The 18,944-nt window shown below is 37.0% G+C and overlaps 1 protein-coding gene across 5 annotated transcripts in view; it reads right to left on the bottom strand.

Annotated features, from left to right (window-relative positions):
- CUNH12orf54 (chromosome unknown C12orf54 homolog) overlaps positions 1-18,944 on the bottom strand; it is a 54,477-nt gene that overhangs the window by 29,326 nt on the left and 6,207 nt on the right. For 3 of the 5 annotated variants that reach the window (XR_010049250.1, XR_010049251.1, XR_010049252.1), the window contains 3 exons: positions 12,708-12,740; positions 10,803-10,827; positions 9,768-9,816 (listed from right to left, as the gene is read on the bottom strand). Coding sequence is in view for 2 of the 5 variants with exons in the window: in XM_063254644.1 (XP_063110714.1) it covers positions 8,548-8,686; positions 9,768-9,816; positions 10,803-10,827; positions 12,708-12,740 (246 nt within the window). In the remaining 3 variants the exon portion in view is untranslated. Of the gene's footprint in view, positions 1-7,971; positions 8,687-9,767; positions 9,817-10,802; positions 10,828-12,707; positions 12,741-18,944 lie in introns of those variants that run through there. The other 2 variants (XM_063254644.1, XM_063254643.1) reach the window with 2 other exon arrangements.

Genomic DNA, 18,944 nt, shown 5'->3' with positions numbered 1-18,944 from the left:
TCAAAATCATGACAGACTTCACAACACAAACTATCAAATCAAGGAGAGCTTGAGTGAAGTACTCCAAATCCTGAAAGAAAATAACCTCCAACCCAGATTGATGTACTCTGAAAAACTCTCTCTCAAAATTAATGGAGAAAAAGGTGGTTCCATGACAAAGAGGAACCGTGGGAATTCATGACACCAATCCAACCCTACAAAAAATACTGAAGGACATTCTAGAGAGAGAAAGAGAGAAAAATATGAGGATTCCAGCAACAGTGGCAGAAAGGCCTCAATGAATGGGGCAGACAAGTGGAATGAAGGAGAAAAGTAGATACTCAACAGCAAAAAAATAGCATATCAGAGATGAGGGAGAGGAGTGGCTATAACTTCTAACATAGATGGCCTTGATACACTAACAAAAAGAAATGCAGGCAGAGTAGATCAAGAGATAGGGTCCATCGAGATGCTCTGAATAGGAAATATACTCAACCTGAGAGAGGATTAATGAACCAAAAGTCAAAAATGAGAAAATGATGCTCTATGTGACAGGGAACCAGAGAGAAATAGGGACAGCTCATCCAGCATCCGCAGATATGTTGGAAAGTTATGACACTTTTGTGCAGTGTAGAACTACACAGCTGGAAGGAAGGAAAACCACACCAGCAGGCTGATAGGTCTTCAACGAAGGCTGAAAGCTCTACAATGGAAGGCTGAAGAGCCTATGCCAGAAAACTGAAGAGTCTACACTGGAAGCCAGGAGACGATGTCCAAACCAAAGGCAAAGACTGAAGCTTCTCCAAGGGATGGAACACTTTCATCAGTGCTCCTTCCTTTTTATACCATCCAGGTGATGAATCATGTAGAAGGGTGGACCTTCTACAACCTAGGATGTAGAGTTGTTAAATCCATTTAGTTAAGCTTCTGAATGTCTCATATTGACACAATCAATCAACCACTCCACTTCCACAAATAGCCTTTTAATTTCATTTGTGTTGACCCCTGCTTCTTCACTGACACTTATGTCTCTTAAATTATGCTTCTTTGCATCATCTTGCAGCTGTTGAATTCTTGTTTCCTGATTCCTTGTTATTTTTAAGAGATCTTTCCTTTCATCATCAATAGCTGCAATCCTATCTTCAAGGTTTGAAAGTCTATCTTGAGTCTCTTTCAGGTGGTTTTGCCAGCTTTTGATTGACTTTTTAATTTCCCGGATCTCTCTTTAAATCTATTTCATGCATTGTAATTCCTTTTTATATTCACTCAAGGTTTCCATCATTTTCCTATGCTCCTTTTTAGAAGATCTGCATCTACTTTAGACATGCTGAGCAACTCTTTCACTATGTTTGGTATTTCTTCATTTACTTGAGACATTATTTCTGATTTGACTTGCTTTTACAATCTCATGAAGTTGTTTCTTTATTTCAATTGCTATCTTCTCAGAGATTTCAGGTATGTTACTTCCATTTTCTTCCATAACTGTATCTCCCAGGCTTGTTTTGTGTGGGCTAGATGTCAGAGATTGTCTTTTGCTCCTTCATCTTGACATTCTCCTGGGTTCCTCCCAACAAGTTGGTTCTGGGGCCCAGGCATTTCCCATATTGGTTGTACCTCTATAGTGTAGGGGAATCAGACAGGTACCTGGGTTCCTCTAACTCCAAATTACAGAGAGGTATCGGGGCATGGTGTGGGCTTCTCTAGACCTATACAGCTACACTGGCACTTCCCTGATTATCAGGAGTACATGGAGGTGGGGCTGCTTCTCTCAGGCTGTGTGTATATACTGTGACTCCTGCGATGGTGGCAGGTCTACAGAGATGTGTTTATCTGACTCTCCTGGTGGGTGATGGCTACTCAAAGAAATCAAGGATCTCCCATTGTGGCCTACAGGTGCACAGAGTTTACATGACTGTGTCTCCCTGCTTCTGCTGCCCACAAGAAGCAGCCTTCCAGTGGTAGCATCCAGAAAGCAGAGGTGGATATGCTGGCTGCCTGTAGGAAAGGGCCTTCCAGTGATGGCACCTGTCAGGTGGAAGCAGATCTGCTGTTTCTCTCTGCCTGGAACTGGCCACTTGCTGTCTGCCCTACTAAGTGAGCCCTCTCTGACACTGTTTGGCTCATCAGTGGCTATTGGAGTGCACACAGGGGCAGGGATGGCCCTCTGTCTCCTAGTTGACTACATATGGGGGTCTATAGTAATGGTTGCCAGTGTGTATATGCTGCTGAGCTATAGCCCCAGCCCTTAGCTTCTTTTTAATGCTAATATTTTTAGCAATTATACTCTCCTTGCCTCCAGTTTGCAGGCCTCAACTTTTTAGTTTTCCTTTCTGGAGTTTTCAAATTCATTCAATTTGACATTTTGTTCTTGGTTTTTATTGTAAACCTTACCAGAAGCAGCAAGCAGCCTGAATGTAGGGCAGCTTTGAAATTTCCTCCACCAGATTAGTCCAGTGTCCTTAATTTCAGTCTCCCTGATAGTCTCTTTTCTGCCAGAGTGTAACATAAATGGTCTCAAGTCCAACTACTGATGGTGTCCTTGTTTCCAGCTGAAGCCTTTTGAATCTTATTCTTACCTTCTAGATTTTAATCAGTATCATAGTCTTCTGAGCTTCAACCAGTATTAACCATCAAGCTCTGCTTATGGTATTCTAGGGCTTCTCTAGTCAGAATCTCCAAACTTTTCCAAGATCTTCCAATAAACCAGTTCTAAAGACTTCTAAACCATATAGTTACACACAGCAACTCTACTCCTGCTATGAACACCTGTATCTGTTAGAGTTCTCTAGAAAGCCAGACTTCATATAAAATATATGATTATACAAGATATTTATTTAGGTAAGTTTACATACTTGAAGAATGCAAAGAACTTCCTGCTTCTCTTCTTATTCTATTCAATTTACCATCTTATTGGTTGGTGATATGCACTTCTAAGGTGAGCGTTCCCCATTCAGTTTGCTGGCTAACATGTCATATTTAAAAACACGTGAATTTACTAATCTAGGAAGTTCTTACTCAAGTCAAGTTCATGTATCAGAACCACTAACCACAGCACCTTGGTCAAAAAAATCCACTAAGGGATTTCCAGCGAGATGGTGAAGTGGTAAGCCCCAGAGAGCCTCTTGGAATATAGCCATGTAAGGAAAAGAAGGAAGAGGGAAGTGGTACCCTGGACTCAGGAAGGATCAGGAGTGAGAACTGAAGCCACAGGGAGAGCAAAGAGAGACACTTCAACAAAGAAAGGTGGGTCGTGCCTAAGATGGGACTAACTGCATGGGAGACGCAGTTCATACTGAGACTGCTGGCAACCCCAGATACCTCCATAGAAAGAGGCACAAGTGGAATAGAGCAGGGGATACAGAGGATTGCAGTGGCTCATGCTGAGTGGTGTGGACACCCCTCAAAGGGAGGGCAATTGGCAGGGAGCCATCTTAGAGTGAGGCCAACGGAGGCTGGCACTCATAACAACTACTGGCTCCATCTAGTAACCCCCAGCAGAGCCCAAGCCTACAGAATCTGCATGCTGGACTGCTGCATGCTGAACAGATCTGGTTCTAGTCTCATGGTCATAAACCAGGTTGAACTTCAGGAGAAATAAAGATGCAAGCTCATTGTGATTATTCACTATTGTGCTGTCAAGCTACTGCTGAGTTGCTGGCATTAATCAATATGGGTCTGGATCTGGTCTCCCCAAGTTGTCTACCAGTGACAGCAGAGACACATTTTGGGGTGGAAATTTTTTCTTTCTTATTTCTTTCTCTCTTTTCTTTTTTAATTTATTCTTCATTGTTTGTCCTATATACCTTTTATGTAAGTATGAACATGGTTTCTAGTTTTTTTTGTGGTTGTTCTATCTCTTCCATATCTTTTCCTCCTGTCTTCTGCACCAATTCCCCAAGATTTACATGATCCTTCTTTATCAGCTTTGCTGGCAATCTTTTCGTCATCTATTTCCCTATTTTTTTTTTCTCCTAACCTCTTAATTTTTCTGCCCTGAGGGTAAAAGTGCCATCTGGTTTGTTTTTGCTTTTGTTATATAATCACAAGTTCATATGGTTAAAGATGGGAAATTAATAGTTACCTCAGTTTTTCATTTTATAGGCTATTTGATGCTACTATTATTGGTGAAATGTACCGCTTAGCCCAAGTAACACAATTGTTCCAACCAACTGTTCTTCCTGATATGCCAAGATTGAGATTGCCTAAGGGTCATAGAAAATACTGTGGGCCAATGCAAAACAACTAGGAACTGAGCTCAGTAAGCAGCAGTTGCTCATCTCCAATAAATTGAAGAGATAGGAAAAGGACTCAAAACCCAAAAGCCAGCTCTAACTGGAAGACACTTCTGAGAAGTAGTCATTTCCTCCGGGTTATAAGTACTAGCAATAAAACAACTCACCATAGGCAATTTACAAACATTAACTCATGAATTAAACTAAAAAAAGAAAAAAAATGAGATGACAAACAAGATGCAACCTTAGATGTGTAACTCATCCAAGGCAAACCCACGGATCAATCAGATGGGACAATAAAAAAGCCACCAAAGTTGTAACAGTGGATGTAACAAGGCAAATGAATGAAGCTGTAGAAAAGTAATCAAATCAGAAATAATTTCCCAGGTAACAACAGAGATGGTGACCACAATGACTTTTAGAGCAGATACAGATAAAAAATAGAAGAGCTTAGGAAAATGATGGAAACCATGACTGCTCAACTTAAGAAATGGATTCCTTAAAACAAATTCAAATAGATATCAGGAGATTAAAAATTCCATTGAAAGTATATGCAGCAGAATGAGTCAATGTGATGACAGAATCTCAGATGTAAGACAGGATTACAATTAGTAGTCACGAAAAGAAAGTAAGTCACTAAAAATAGCAAGGAACCATGAAAAATCAATTTGGTAGCTACTAGATGAAGCCAAGAATAACAATATTAATTGGACTTGATGAAAAAGCAGGAGACATCACAAATGACCTTAAAAAATCTGTTTGCAGATGTCATGACAAAATTTTGCTAGCAGGGTAAAATAATTTGATATAGTCATATAGAACTTCATTTATATATAGCATACAAACCTATAGCATACAATAGTTAAGATTACAGAATTTAATACAAGAACTGCTACAAACTGTTAGAGAAAAGAAACAAATCACCTCAAAGGAAAGCTTATCAGAATTACAGCTGACTTTTCAACACAAATACCCAGGTCAAGGAGAGCTTGGAGTGAAATATGACAAGCCCTAAAAGAGAACACCTCCAACCTATATTGATGTTCTATTCAAAATTGATGGAGAAATAAGATACTTGCATGACAAGGAAGACCTGAAGAAATTCGTGATCACCAAACCAGCACAGCAATATATGCACACGCATTTATAGTAGCACAGTTTATAATGATTAAATTTTGTAAACAGCCCAAATGCCTATCAACTGATGAATGGATAAAGATGTGTTTTTTTATACTATGGAGTACTATTTCTGCCATAAAGAAGGATGATTTTGAGACACTTCTAGATAAACGGATGCCCTTTGAGATCATACTCTTAAGTGAAATACATCAGATACACGTGAATATCAATAGTTCCTCTGTTTGTGAGAAACTTAAAGTGTAAATAAGGACCAAAATGTGTAAAAGGTATTGTGAAATAGGAAGAAAGTGCTCAAATGAGGAGGAGATGGGATGAGAAAATGGATGAAAAATTTAAAAAAAATGGAAAAAGGGAAAATTGGAGATGAAGCTGCTGTAAACAAGGAAGAGATGAGTTGAAGAGAGGATAAGGGAATGTGAAAAGAAACAAGTTACATCATGTACAGGTTCAAGTACCCAATCTGAATGTGATTGTCATATATACCTAAAATGTACCAAAAATCATTTTTAGAGATTAACAAAAAGTCCAACTGGTTTTCCATGGTTATTATTGACATTTTTACAACATTGGGTATTCCTAGAATATCTATCCATTTATTTAGTTATTTTTATTTCATTAGTTGTGTATCTTGGACATATTAGATTTATGCTCAAATATTTCATTTTGAGAATGCTAATATGTGACATCATTTTTAATTTTCAATTACATTTTTACACTGATGATACATCTGAAAATAGTTGAATCTGTATGATAGGCTCATAATCTGCATCCTTGATATATTTGCTTACACTCACATGAGTTTTTGTCCTAATCTTCTGAATTTTCTACATAGATGATTACATCATCTGTAAACACAATTTTCTTCTTTCCTATTTGTGTCTCTCATTTTTTCTTCTGGTCTTACTAAATGTTACTTTCAGGATGATGGTGATGAAAAGGAATGTGTTTTTTGTTGTTGTTGTTGTTGTTGTTGTTTGTTTTGTTTTTGCCTAACACAGGCTGAACTTTTTCCTGGATCAGTAATGCATTTCTATTCTACTAATTGATTCTTCCTTTTAATATAATACAATGTAATTTCAGCATCTGCAAGTTAGAGAAGTAAAATTTTGAAGGTAATTCCATTAAAATCCTGATTCTGGAAAAGTTTTGCCTTATACTTCTGGGTAAATTGTGCTATCTTTTGAAATTCTATAAAATGTCTGAAATTTTATATTTAATTAGTCTTAGAAACAAAAAGTCAGAGACAGCATTTTTAATGCTGTTAAATTAACATGAAAAAGGAGCATTCTGTCTAGTGTTTGTGTTCAGTACTACTAAATATGATATCTCATTATGTAAAAATTATAAATTAATTTCATAAAATCTTAAGTTAGAATTTGTATTTTAACAAATTCCAAGTCAACAAACATCGAACATTTACCTTCTGTACTTTGTTTATTATTTTATTGGTACTGTGACCAATTCTCACTCCTTGAATTAAATTCTGGGTTGTTTAGTCAAAGTATTATGCTCATTGGTTCATATTTTGTTTAGACAATAGCAATTACCCTTCTTGCTATGCAATATGAGTGTTTACAATTACAAAGTTATTTGACAAATATTCAAAATATCCCTTTCTTATAGGAAATGCTTTTGCACTAGATGGCCTTTCCACAAGAGAGAGGACAAAATAACTATGTTGAAATGGTGCACTGAGATTACAGCCTATTAGGAATGAAAGAAAACTTCAGTAACTTATACTAATGAAAATTTATTTTACAGGAGAAGAAACAGAGATTCACAAAGGTAATAAATTCAGAATGAGTTTATAATTTTATAATCCAGGCCCTCTCACAGCATATAGTGCCATTCTGAGAACCAAATGCAATTCTATCACTACATTCCACCACAACCCATGAAAAACAAAAGGACATTTTTTCATTTCACATTTACTTCCACAGTTGTTTATTTGCTGAGCTCTCTGCTTGGCAATTGGATGTTCTGGGTTTCAACTGATTTCCATGTGCCCAGTTGCAGCCATAGATACAGACGTCTCTGCCCATGGACACATTCCCTCTTCTTGGTTAAGTGATGATGTTTGTCTAATAGTTTCCCTTTTTCAGGCAACTAAGCTGGGCCCTAGATGTCATATGGATGGGGGAAATAAAAGAATTTTATGTCCTCCTTGCTAGGTAGCTTATGAGGCAGATGGTACTAAAGGTAAAAGCAGCTCTTGGAAGATGCTTCTCCTTTGTGATTCCAGCCCAAAGTACCCGACACACACTGAAGAAAGAGATCCATTAGCTGTAGAGCATACCCTTTCTAAACAGTACCCACTTCAGGATCTTTGCTGTCCTACACTTGCTCACCATATTTTATTAATGAGAAAGACAGATGTCTTGTCTTAATATCTGAAACAAAACTGGGTTTTGAGTGATGATTGCAGTTTTGTGAATGTGAGTGTTCCTTTAGAAAGATGTAACCTTGTTATCATAATATTGGATTATTTTCTGTATTCTGTGAACTTGTATGGGAAACAGGACAAAATACATAGAGTTATTATACTAAGTCTCATGGAGATGAAGCTGTTTATCTCAACCACCTATAACTCAGACTGTCTTGAAATGAATTCCCAATGAGCCCTAGAGGGGGCCGTTGAGGGTGAATAACCGAGACAATTTACTTCTCTAGGGTAGGGCTAGGTGTTACATGATTCTCAGGCGCAGGAAAGTTACTTACTAAAGGAACAGTATGCAGTGTCATTGAAGACCCCAACACAGGAGTCCATCAGACTCCTGTGCTGAATTAGGTCCCAAAAGTAATGTAAGTTGGTAGAGGACTTTCCAGAAGCAATTTTGGCTTCATGTTTATTAGTATTTTTAAAGTCTCCATCTTTGCACTTCTTTATCCCATAACTGTTTTTCCCTAATTCCTGAACAATCCTTCTTACACAGAACTACTTACATCTGATACACTCTGAGACCAAAAGAACCTACTCTGAGCTTGGCTTCACCTGCCCAACCTTCTCAACCCATTGCCTCCTGCCCTACATGATATCTTCTTGCTAGGGTGCTGCTCTGCCATGTTGGGTAAATATCTATGAGGCTTGGGCTCCTGGATAAAGTTTGGTAGGCAGTGTAGACAAGAGTTTGCAGGAAAGGTTATCTGGAAGAAACACCTGACAGAAGCAGAGTACTTTTTTCCTTGATGGGTAGAGTTAGGGTCCAAGGTAGTTAGCTGACTGGTTGAAGAGTTGTGTCCTATGGTTGTAGAAATGGGTTCCTGATGACTGGACTCCAATGTCAAACCGTGATTTCACTTTTGAAGTTGCAGAGAAATCTGAAGGTTTTGTGCTTCTGTGCCAAATAAGAGGAGATTGTGGATGCATAAGGAAGAAATATCCCATCCTTTGCACTCTGTCTCTGGTCTTCAACATGTTTACAGATATTGTTATTATACTCTACTAGGAATGGATATCATTGACTTTGGGAGACATAATTCCCTGGTAATCATGGGGACCACAGGAAAATCTCTCACTGGGCATTTGGAAATTAAGTGTAAGCACAGGGCCAGTGGTGGAATGGATAATGCATCTGACTTGGATCAGAAGATTCTAGGAGATTAAGTGTAATAACCTACCTAAGCTTATGGTTTCATCAGAAAAATTCCTCCTGCTTATCACATAGGAATAGTAATATTAAATAAAATTATATATTCAAAGAGATTTAGACCAATCAAAACTGCTCTTGATGTTAAAGTTTATAACAATTACATTTAGAGTATGAGGTGACCTATCAACTGTCCCTTCCATAGTTTCAGCACTGAGTAAGCTGAAGCACAATGACTGACCTCTTTAAAAGACTTGTTCTGCTTTGCAAGGGCTAACTATCCAAGAGAGAAACAAATCCTGTTCACAGGTTATTTAGGGAGCTCACTTTCTCTATTCTTGGTTCAGGCAGGACTGTACCTGGAACATTTCAAACTAACTTTTAAAAAATGTATTTGCCTTTGAAGCTCTCTGAAGCATCGTGTTGCCATCTTCCTGGACTACTCAGTTCCCCATTTTCACTATTGGAAGTCATTCCAATTAAATTTAATCTAAATTAAACCTCTGTATGGTAGCTTGATACTTTCTCTCCTTATCTTGCTCTGTGGAACATAAATTGACATCTCTCAATGTTGGGGCATTGATATCCCAACCATTTTTTATGTTTTATCATTTTTCTAAGACAGATTATTTATCTCTTTTTTCATAGCTTTATAGTTTACCTTCACTTGAGAGTGGTGGGAGCCAACTCTTGCTCTGTATTAATATGTGTATTGAAAGTATAGTCTTCTGAAGGGTCAAAGTTTAGAGCTAGCTGTATTCCTGACCACCACATCCATTTCCAGGTGGGTGCTATTTCCCTTAGAAACTTTCAGATTAGGGACACTTACCCAGTTCTGGGTGAAGATGAGATGGGTGTAACACAACAGTTACTCATCCCTGAGGTGGATACAGGAAGGAAGTATTCTGTTAGAGTGTATGCAAATATTCCTCCAGTTTCCAAGCTCACACGTAAGTCATAGTAGGAGGGTCAGACTTCTGCCAGAGAAGTAGCTTCAGAATGTGGACAAAATGTCTATGAAGTATAGTAAATTGTAGTCCCTGAAGTTCTGCTCAGCCAGAACTGGTTATATAGAGTTAGCTGAATACTTCAATCTGAGGGCTGCCATTGTAACCAGTTATGGTTTCTCTTACCTTCTTTTTGCATATGGAAGAAGGATGTAATGAAACTAATTCTCCTCACTCACTCAAATCTGACCCTTTTCCCCCACATTTCAGAACACAGGGAAATAGCAGCAACAACTAGATCATAAATCCACATTTTTACAGCTGGGTAAATCAGGCTATATTCCCAAAGTTCCTCCAGTGACCTCTTGGAAATCAAGTTTCCTTGAATGAAGAACATCCTTCAAAGCAGAAGCAAGCCTGACCTTTAGCCTTTTGTTCCCAAGGGATAAATAATGAGAAAGGACTCCTGTTCCCACAGTAGATTCTGCCAGACTATATTTTCTTATTCTGGAGTGGAGGCAATTGGCCAGACCTGAAGAAAAATCAGGTTGTTTATACTACCCAGTCTGTGATATTCTAACAACTTAAAGGAATGAGATACTTGATGACTAGGGTGGATAGAGAGGGAACTTGCAATGATGGTGAATCTTTTAGAGCTTTCAATGATAGCAGACAGCTGTTTGTGGCATGTGAACTATATGGACTGGAGTGTTCATGGAAGCTTTAAGGAAAGCCAGTGTCCATTTTGACTGAAGGGAGAATAAAGAGGACTGGGAGCCCCGCTTGAAGCTTAAGGCAAGGTACTAAAATGAGACTTTGAGATGAACCCTTTCTTAAATTCCATCCACACCTTGGAACATATATTATATATATATATTATATAATATATTATATATAATATATGTATATATATTTACCTCGAATTCGAGCATCTTCCTGCAGCTGAAAAATAAAGAAAATTCAGGAAATCAGAAACTCAAGAGACTTGTCTCTGGGATTTCAGAATACATGAGCTATAGGCTTGGCATATATAGAGATGTCTTGGGAACCATGGGATTCTTGTGAATGGAACGTAATTCTGTATTTCCTGAAAACAGAATTTGTATTGTATTTGTATCTCTCAAACCAAACATTGAAGATAATTCTCTGCATACAGTTTATGTGCTACACATGTTGCATAATGAAGTAATAAATATATAGGAGCAAGCTGTCAATCCTTAAGCATGGAGACACATAGTTCATCACTTATATCCTTAACTACTCAAAATTAACTCACCCTTTCTATATGGCTTTTTTTTGGACTCTCAGTTTCCTTTCTGAGTCTCCAGTGGTTTTCAATAGGGACTTTGAACGACTTTGAAGAACCTTTTAAAGAATCTTCATCATTCACTTTGGAGTAAGTAGCTGATTTTCAGCCCTCAGTGAAACTATCACATGAGCCAGTGGCTGGGAGTCACCACATACAAGACACACTTCTGGGCAGCTCTCTTTCCACTAGCTCACTTAAGTTCTTCCTGAAGAAACTATGACAGAAGGAGACCAATGTTCTGGTAAGTGGAGGCATCTTGACCACACAGGCAAGACTTGTTTGAAAATTTCAAGCTTCTGATCTCTACTTAGTGCCCCTTACACCTACAGGTAGATGGAGGCAAAGGCTGCTGTAATCTTTCTGAGGAAGTCCCAGATGCCCTAACAGACTACAGTGACACGGTAACTTGGACCATAGAAAAAGGCTAAGCTCTAAGGCCAAAAGTGATCCAGATAGTGAAAGAGAGAACTTCTCAATCTGTTTGTCCATTATTTTTCCCCAACTAGGAAGAGAGAGATACTTTTCCAAAAATTTCAGGGAGCTAATATTATATTTAGATTTTAGTTTTAACGAAATTATGCTTATACTCAGGGAAACAAAAAGAAATCTGTACAGAAGTTTCCTGTTTGTCCTGGTTTTATGATATTTGTGTGGTCCCACTCTAAATTACATGCTTTCCTCTTTTTATAGCCTATGGAAACAGTCTGCCATTAGTAATTGTGTAGAGAAAGTGTCTATTTCTCTTCACTATATCGGAAAGCAAAAAACTTGCAATAGTGGTTTAATGTGACATTGAGGAAGTTAATATAATAACAGCATAAACAGGCATAGTGGTTCATGTCTGTAATCATACTATGCTGAATAGCTGAGGCAAGATAGAAAGTTTGGGCCTAGTTTGAGCAACTTAATGATTTAGTAAGACACAATCTTGAAATAAAAAATAAAAAGATTTCAGGATATTGCTCAGTGAGAAGGCCCTGGGTTCATTTCCCAGTACCACAACAAAGAAACCTCAGTATCTTTGAAAGACCAACAATGTAGTGTATGTTTGATGATATTATTTAAATATTTGATCAGTATTTAGAAGAGACTGAAATCTGTACAGAGTAAGGGCAGAGAAAGAGAATCATTTCTGTTTACTCTGAAGCCTTGCTCTTTAGTTTGTACTTTCCTGCATTTAATAAACTTACTTACCCAACAAAGTATTTTAAAATATTGATTGTGTACTCCCTTCAATTTGGTCACTTCTCAGCATTTTGAAAAGCTACATACCTGAGAGAAATTATGGTAAGTGTAATTGTATCTATAGATCATCAGAGTTCCTCAAGGGAATTATTAGGGTTCTTTTTGCTTTAGTTGTCTGAACAGACATATCAATGATACTTTTAAAGGAATAAATCACTAAGATAAATAAAGATAAGGCTTCATTCAGTCATCATCTCAGTAGGAAATAAAGATGGGATTCAGGAAGATGATGAGCTAGGAAATTTAGAGAATCAAAGTTTAAGTTTACCTCCTTTTGTATATCCTTAAAAGCTGACAGCACCTGTAAGAAGACAAAAATATATAAAAATTAATATTATAGATTTCATTTGATCAAATAGATTTTATATGAGAATCTAGTTATTTGATCTAGCTATTTGGGTATGGAGTATTGCTTTCTATCTCCAGCAATAAACTCTCATTGACTTCCACTCTACACATATTTCTTGGTTTCCACTTCTTCATTTGGTAAATTAGTGAAATACAGTGAAGTATTTATTTAAGGGGGGGCTGAGTTTTGACAGAATGTCTAAATAGGCCTACTATTGTACTTAATTTTTAAAATTTGTCCTTTCTCTGAAGCTATGCATAGTTATTAAAATGAATATTTAGTTATATTTAGGTTTTGATATACTGGAGGACAGTACTGAATGTTGGTTAGGATATGGAGCAGCTGAAATTCTCATTTGTTATTGGAGGGGATATGAAATCATACAGACAACTTTGGAAGAAGTTCTGGCAGTTTCTTATAAGGCTGAATGACTATATATATATATATATATATATGCATGGGTAGATACAGTAATAGTTGGAGAAAAGGGAAATAACTTTAAAATAGACAACTGTATTTTACTTGGTGGAAATACAATATGTAGATATTCGGGGTTTCAATTTGTCTATAAGAGTGCATATGAAAAATGAATAGTTAAAGGAGTAGAGTGTATCAATTATCAATTTATAACTTTTCAGTAAGTCTTTGTATCTGGTTAGTTATATTTTCAGTTCTCAGCAGGATAATCTTTGATCTTTATGCAAGAAATTCACTTTTAACTAATACAGTAATGTTAGAGTATGAGATAGTAATGCTAATTCCTTATAGTTAAGGTTACTTCCTTCTGTAAAACTTTTAAGTTGCTGAAAATAAGAGAATAAAAATTTGGCCACAGTACTCACTTAGTATGATATTGCTTAGTAGGAACTTATAGGAAAGACTGTGAGGAATTGCACCTTTTCTAATATTTATATATAATTTTTATAAAGTTTTTTTAGCTGTAGTCATTGATTTAGTGAACTGTCATTTTCTGCTTGGTTCCATGTGATAAATGTACTATAAATTCAAAAGTGACTCATTATCCTTTAATTATCAACTCTTGCCAAGAGTTTAAATGTATAATACATGTAACCAAAATATCAAGATTGGGATTTTTAGTAATTGAGATCTGTGAGAAGTTCTCTTAGAAACTGAGTAAACATCTGTGTTCTGTGTCCTCCAAGTTTTTGTTTTGGCTACCTGATGAGCATATCTTGCTTCTGTACTCACTCAAACATAAACTACACAGTTTCCTCTTGAGCATTGGCTACCTTGTCATTTTAAGATATCTGGGAAATCAAGGACATTTTTTCAAAGAGAACAAGTCATCAACTTTAATCTGAGATATTATTCAGACATTCATTGGATTTAAGTCTATTTTAAATACATTTTAGGAATCAAATTTTAAAATCAGGGCTTAACATAATATAGATCCTGAGGAGGTGAGTTCCTGCACACCATCCCGAGCCCCAATAGAGTTTAAGATTATCGCTCCCAGTGGTCAAGGATCCACCCAGCTCCCAGCCACACTAGACTGGGCTCTGCAGGTTTTGGGTCTGCCTGCACCATGCCCAGTGACCTTCTTTCAATCCAGGGACTTGGGCTGCATGCTGAGATGAGTTCCTGCACACTGGCGGGGTCCTGGAAAAGTTTAAAAACATCACTCTCAGTGGTCAAGAACCTGCCCAGCTTCCAGCCACACTAGATTAGGCTTGAGAGGTTTTTGTGGCCTGACTAGATTATGCCCAGGGAACTTCTTAAATCAGGGGAGTCGAGGGCATGTGAAATGAGTTCCAACACATTGGTCCTTACGTGGGGAGAGATTTGGAACATCATTCACAGTGGTTAGGAGCCCGCCCAGCTTCCTGGAACACTGGAGGTGGTATAAGAGGTCCTGTGGGTCTGACTGGACTACACTCAACAACCTCCATTCAGTCCTGGGAGCTGAGGGCATAGAAGATGATTTCTAACATGTGCAGGGGAAAACATGGAACAATACTTGAAACAGGGAAACATAGGAAAATGACAAAACGAAAGACCAAAATGCAATGTCAAACCTCCAGCCCATCCCAAGAAAGCCTAGGAGTCATGTACAAAGAAGGAAATATATGCCTGTCATGGTTTATGTTTGTGTCCCCCAGGCCTCATGAGTTTGCATTGTTCACTTGTGATGGTTCATTGTGTAGTGCTTGGATTGATGGTGTCAGTGCTCCATCCACATAGGGGTGGAGCCAGGATGTGATGTAATGGCAGGAAGAAGGTGTGTCTTTCTCTTTGCTGGTTTGAGCTTGCTGTTGGCAGTCGCCATGAACTGCGATCAGCCAGGCCCGCCTGCCTTGGAGCCAACTGAGTGTGGACTGAAACCTCTAAAAACTATAAGAAATAAACCTTTCCTTTCCCAGCTTTGGGCTTCAGGTATTTTGTCTCAGTGATGAGTAAAAAGTAATTAAGACAATGCCATACACCTGAAATACCTGAAATAATAGCAACTAAAATAGAGAAGCAACTCTGGTAGCTTAAAAGGAATTCAAACTAGAAATAATCTCCCAGGTAAAAGAAGAAATGATAAAAGTAATAAAAGAGATGCTGAACACATCTAAAGAAGACATAGTTAAAAAATTAGAGGAGCAAAACAAAAAGATAGACTCCCTAGATGAACAGTGTAAGAAACAAACAGAATACATGAAGCAGATTCAAAGAGATAAACAGGAAATCAAAGATTCCATTGAAAGTTGTGAAAACTGCCTCAACGAAAGTGAAGATAGAATTTCAGACCTCGAAGACAATATCGCAGCTAGTGAACAGGAAAGGAAAGATCTTTTTAAAATAACAAGGAGTCAGGAAATAACAATTCAACAGCTGCAAGATGATGCAAAGAAAAACAACGTAAGATGGATAGGGATAAATGAAAAAGAAGGGACAAAACAAATGATATCAAGAAGCTATTTACAGAAGTAACAGCTGAAAATTTCCCGAACATGAGAAAGGAAACTGACATTAGGACTAAGGAAGCATATAGAAATCCAAATAGCCAAAACTAAAATAAAGCCACACCCAGACACATAATAATCACCATCCCAGTAATACAACGTAAGAATAGAATATTAAAAGCTGTTAGAGACAAAAGACAGATCACCTATACAGGAAAAACCATCAGAATCACAGCAGACTTCTCAACACAAACAATGAAGTCAAGAAGAGCATGGAGTGAAGTATTTCAGATCCTAAAGGAAAATGATTTCCAACCTTGACTAATGTACCTCGCAAAACTGACCTTCAAAATGGTTGGAGAAATAAGATATTTTCATGACAAACAACAGCTGAAGAACTTCATGATCACCAAGCTAATTCTGCAAAGAATACTGGAAGACAGTTTAGATACACATAGGAAAAAATCACTAGGCAAGGCAGACAAACAGAATGGAAAGTTAAAGATTCAACATTAGAAAGAAAAAATGTCAACAATAAATCAATACAGAGCAGTTATTAACCATTAATGTAAATGGTCTCAATTCAACAATTAAAACAAACAGACTGGCAGAATGGATCAAGAAACAACATTTAAGCATATGCTGTCTATAAGAAACCCATCTAACTCAAAAGGAAACTCACAGACTGAAAGATAAGGATAGACAACAATACTTCATGCAACAGGAACCAAAAAAAAAAAGAAAAAAGTGAGGGTAGCTATTCTGTTTGAAGACAATGTGAAGTTCAAACCAAGAATGACCCAAAGAGATAAAGAAGGTTACTACATACTGCTTAGAGGAAAAGTTCAAGAGGAAGAGATAATAATCTTAAATATATATGAACACAAATTCCAGAGCCAACTATACAAAGCAAGTATTAATAGAAATGAAAAATCAAATAAGCAATAACACAATTATAACAGGAGACCTTAATACACCATTGACCTCAGGGGACAGACAGCCATACAGAAAATCAGCAAAGATATAGCAGAACTGAATCACACCTGTGAACAAATGGACTTGATAGACATAAATAGAATATTCCATCCAATAGCATCAGAATATACATTCTTCCCAGCCGTACATGTGACAGTCTCTATAACAGACCGTATACTAGCCCACAGAGTATATTTAAGTAAATGCAAAAGAATTTAAATTATCCCATGCATGTTATCAGATCATAGTGCCATGAAACTAGAAATTAATGATAAAAGAAACTGTAACCCCTCCCCACAAATACATGAAAATTGAATAAAACACTCCTGAGGAATCATTGGCTTACAGGAGAAATTAAAGAAGAAATTAAACAATAACTACAAGAAAATGAAAATACAAATATGACTTACCAGAAAGTGTGGGATGCAATGAAAACATTCCTCAGAGGAAAATTTATTGCACTGAGTTGCCACATCAGGAAAACAGAGCAAATACAAATAAAAAACTGATGCTACACCTCAAACATCTAGAAAAAAAAGAGCAAGTCAAGCCCAAAACCAAAAGAAGGGAGAAAATTATAAAAATCAGAGCAGAAATTAATGCAATAGCGACTAAGAAAACAATCCAAAGAATCAATGAATCAAAGAGTTGGTTCTTTGAAAGAATGAACAAAATTGATAAGCCCCTCATCAACCTTATTTTAAAAAAGGAAAGAAAAAGCTCAATTTCATGCAATAGGGAATGAAAAAGGTGAAATCACTAAAGACTCTGTGGAAATACAGAAGATCCTCACCTGTTTCAAAAACCTCTACTCTCATAGGTTCGATAACACAGAAGAAATGGACAGATTTCTAGAAACATATGAACTACCAAGGCTGGGTCAAGAAGATGTAACACTGCTGAATAACCCAATTTCTATTAATGAAATTGAAAATATAGTAAGTCCTGATCTACAAAGAAGAGCCCAAGCACAGATGGATTCATTGCGGAATTCTACAAGGAATACAAAGAAGGCTTGATGCTGACACTCCTCAAAATCTTAAATGAATTGGAAAGGGAAGCAATTCTTCCTAAGTCATTCCTGGAAGCAAATATTACTCTAGTACTAAAACCTGAAAAAGACCCAACCAAAAAGGAGAACTACAGGCCAATCTTCCTGATGCAAAAATCCTCAGTAAAATATTGGCTAACAGGATGCAGCAAATCATCAAGAAGATTGTATACTATGACCAAGTAGGATTCATTCCAGGCATTCAGAGATGGTTCTACATGCATAAATCAATAAATGTAATCCACCATATCAATAGAGCCAACAGTAAGAATCACATGATCATTTCTATAGATGCAGAAAAAGCTTTTGATAAGGTACAACATTCATTCATGATAAGAACCTTACAGAAAATTGGAATAGATTATCTTTACCTCAATATGATTAAGGCCATCCATGACAAACCAACAGCCAGCATCATATTAACTGGGTAAAAACGGAAGGCCTTTACCTTAAAATCAGGCACAAGACAAAGATGTCCCTCATCACTGCTCCTATTCAACATAGCACTGGAAATACTAGCCAGAGCAATTAAACAAGAGAGAGAAATAAAAGGGGTAAAGATAGGAAAAGAAGAAGTTAAATTATCATTATTTGTGGATGACATGATACTCTACATAGAAGACCCCCAAAACTCCATTGAAAGACTCCTATATATAATAAATAAATTCAGCAATGTAGCTCGATAAAAAATCAATACTCAAAAATCAATAGCATTCTTATACACTAACAACAAAATCACTGAGAAATAAAAGTAGCCACACCCTTCATACTAGCATCCAAAAAAAGAGAGAAATATTTAGGAATTAATCTCACAAAAGAAGTAAAAGATCTATACAGGGAAAATTATAATGCCCTGAAAAAAGAAATTGAAGAGATCTCAGAAAATGGAAAGACATCCCTTGTTCATAATAGGAAAAATAAATATTGTGAAAATGGCCATTCTCCCAAAACTGTTATACAGATTCAAAGCAATCCCAATGAAAATACCATCAACATATCTCATAAATCTACAGAAATCACTGCTAAAATTCATCTGGAGCCAAAAGAGACTTAAAATAGCAAAGGCAATTCTGGGACAGCGAAGGCAAAGCAGGATGCATCACAATCCCTGACTTGAGGTTATGCTACAAGTCAACTGTAATAAAATCAACACGATCCTGGAATAAAAACAGATCTGAAGATCAATGGAATAGATTAGAAGATACAACCACAACTACAAAC

This window comes from Cavia porcellus, unplaced genomic scaffold, assembly GCF_034190915.1.
Source record: "Cavia porcellus strain 051 isolate PalLab524CR breed Dunkin Hartley unplaced genomic scaffold, mCavPor4.1 scaffold_8, whole genome shotgun sequence".
NCBI classification, from domain to species: Eukaryota; Metazoa; Chordata; class Mammalia; order Rodentia; family Caviidae; genus Cavia; species Cavia porcellus.
Note: the sequence above shows the minus strand (reverse complement) of the source record. Positions and strands in the feature narration are given on the sequence as shown.